Source organism: Pteropus vampyrus, unplaced genomic scaffold (genome assembly GCF_000151845.1).
Source record: "Pteropus vampyrus isolate Shadow unplaced genomic scaffold, Pvam_2.0 Scaffold122, whole genome shotgun sequence".
Taxonomy (NCBI): domain Eukaryota; kingdom Metazoa; phylum Chordata; class Mammalia; order Chiroptera; family Pteropodidae; genus Pteropus; species Pteropus vampyrus.
Genome location: NW_011888903.1, coordinates 3,470,712 through 3,473,267, shown reverse-complemented (window position 1 = coordinate 3,473,267; position 2,556 = coordinate 3,470,712). Strand labels below are relative to the sequence as shown.

General features: G+C 50.3%; 1 protein-coding gene across 1 annotated transcript; it reads left to right on the top strand.

Moving 5' to 3' along the window:
- Window positions 1–917: 917 nt before the first annotated feature.
- LRRC30 (leucine rich repeat containing 30) lies at window positions 918–1,823 on the top strand. The gene has a single exon (XM_011366168.1). The coding sequence runs from the start codon at window positions 918–920 to the stop codon at window positions 1,821–1,823; it is 906 nt and encodes a 301-aa protein (XP_011364470.1).
- The last annotated feature ends 733 nt before the right edge of the window (window positions 1,824–2,556 follow it).

The following is a 2,556-nucleotide window of genomic DNA, read 5'->3' as shown; positions in this document are numbered from 1 at the left end:
TCTCTACATTATCCTTCAGGACTATGGGCACCCCACAAGGCAGCCACTCAAGGGGCCGTTCAGACATTTAAAGTGCACCCCACTAAACTCAGAAAGCCACTGTGAAACAGTTGATCCTGAAGCCTCTCTGGTTGATCTGGGAGTGGGGGTCCAGACCCCCTTTCATTTTCTCCTCACTGAGTCACTTCTGACAAGCACCGTGTAAAAACCTTTGGCCTGGAGAATTCTAGGTGTCCAGGCTTATTCTGCTATTTTTTTTCCACAACTACATGATTCACCAGTTGTGTGACATGGGTACGTATGATATTGTCCGATGATCCTTAGCTTTGGAAATGAAACTCTGTCACTAGGATTTAGCCCAGTTTCACTGTGCAGTCCAGATGAGTTCCGGCGACCACATAGAGAGAGTGGCGTTTGTGTGGCCTGCTATACTTTTCCGCTTTGCTTCTTCTTGGAGGTGGGCTTCTTAATCATCTGCTCAGCTGTGATACCCAAGAAAGGCTGAGAGGGGAGAGTTAGATGCAGCCTCCTTGTGACCTGTTTGTACACACCAGGCCAATAAGCCCAGGCAGAATGACAGTGACAGCTGCATTGTGGCATTCAGAGGGATTCAAGTGGTTCAGTTCTGCAGCTGCAGGGAAAAGTATATCATTACAGCCAGGCCGCTCAGAGAGAAACCACCTAAACTCACCCTCGAGGATGGACCTAGCTGTCCCACGGCCAAGGTAGGGCATCTTGGATATCTGCGAGACTTGACCCAGACCTTCTGTGAGCTTTCTCCACGCTGGACTGCCTGGGCACGGACCTGTTCTCACCTCCACCCGTGCTCCCTGCCTGTGACAGCCAGCTTTTAGCAGCTGGGGTAGGACACAACACTAACCTTTGGGAGACAGGGGATAGAGGGCGGAAAGGAAGGTATGGGGGCCAGGCAATCAAGCGCCCGCTCCAAGGACAAAGGCCCCAGGGGCATGGTGCTCCTGAGGAGGAGACAGAGATTCTCCCCGTGGGACGATGCTCTGCTCTCGGGGAAGGACCCGCGGTCCCTGCTGAAGCGAGGCATGCGCCACATCAGCTTTAGCCTGGTCACCAAGGGAATAACGGACATCCCCGACTTTCTGTGGGGCTTGTCCGAGGTCCAGAAACTCAATCTGTCTCACAACCAACTCAGGGTTCTCTCCCCTGAGGTGGGGAGGCTGAGTCGGCTGGTGGTCCTGAACTTGTGCGGGAACCGTCTGAAGAGCCTGCCACAGGAAATCAGCCTCCTGAAGGGCCTGAAGGTGCTGTTCATCAACATGAACTGTCTGACCGAGGTGCCAGCCGAGCTGAGCGCCTGCAAGAACCTGGAAGTCCTGAGCCTGTCGCACAACAGCCTTTCCCAGCTGCCCGCTAGCTTTGCCGACCTTTCTAGACTGAGGAAGCTAAACCTCAGCAACAACCGTTTTGCTCACATCCCCATCTGTGTGTTTGCACTGAAGGATCTGGATTTCTTGCATGTGGGCTCCAATCGCCTGGAAAACATCGCTGAGAGCATCCAATGCCTGGGCAGCTTGCAGATCTTCATTGCCGAAAGCAACAACATCCACTCCTTCCCGCGATCTCTCTGCCTCCTTGCCAGCCTGGAGCTGCTGAACTTGAACGACAACGACATCCAGACCCTCCCAGATGAACTCTACCTGCTGTGTCGACTGGCCAGAATTGCTTGGAATCCCATGGACAAAGGGCTCCACATTTCCCATAATCCTTTATCGAAGCCTCTGCCGGAGCTGGTGGAGGGAGGCCTGGAGATGCTCGTCAGCTACCTGAAGGACAAAAAACACAACTGAGGTGGCCACTGAAGGCAGGAACAGTAGCCAGCTCACCGAGACTCTGTCAGCCGGGTACTTCTCTAGTCTAAGCTTTCTCCTCTTACTGCTCGTGGGGGTCAAGGCTTGCGTTAATATTTGCTGAATCATTGTTAAACACCATCTTAGACAAGTGTTTGTTTTTAACTCTATGTTTCTAATAACTCCCATAATATCATGTTCATCTCACTCTAAACAGAAATTGAAGCAGGTCATTTGGCTTTTTCCAAAGAGAAATAATTGCTCTGGTTCTCCTGAGGAGCAGTAGAATTTGGCCTTTGGAATAGTGGTCAGCAGGTCTGATTCAATGAAATTCACAAGTCAAATATTTGTTAAGTATTCGCTGTGTGTCAAGTGCGGTATCAGGCATTGACACCATCTGGTTTCAACCCTTGAATTGGCAACCACAGCCAGGTAGCAACAGTAGCCTCTACCAAGCATTACATGGGACCAAAGAGCAACCTGGAGTCTTGCTCTCCCAGTGATGACCAAAATAGGCAGAGCTTTCTCTCGAGTTCGAGGGGCAACAATTTATTTGTCTCTAAAATAACTGTAGAGTAACAATCAAACTGCTCATATTTACGTCTGGCAGTGAGTGACTGGGATAGTATGATGGCTTTGGATAATAAATACAAATCAATTTTAATGTGCAGTTTCACCCTTTTTTCCCAATCCTCTTGCACCCGCAGTAATGTCTCTGAGATTTTCTAGAGAT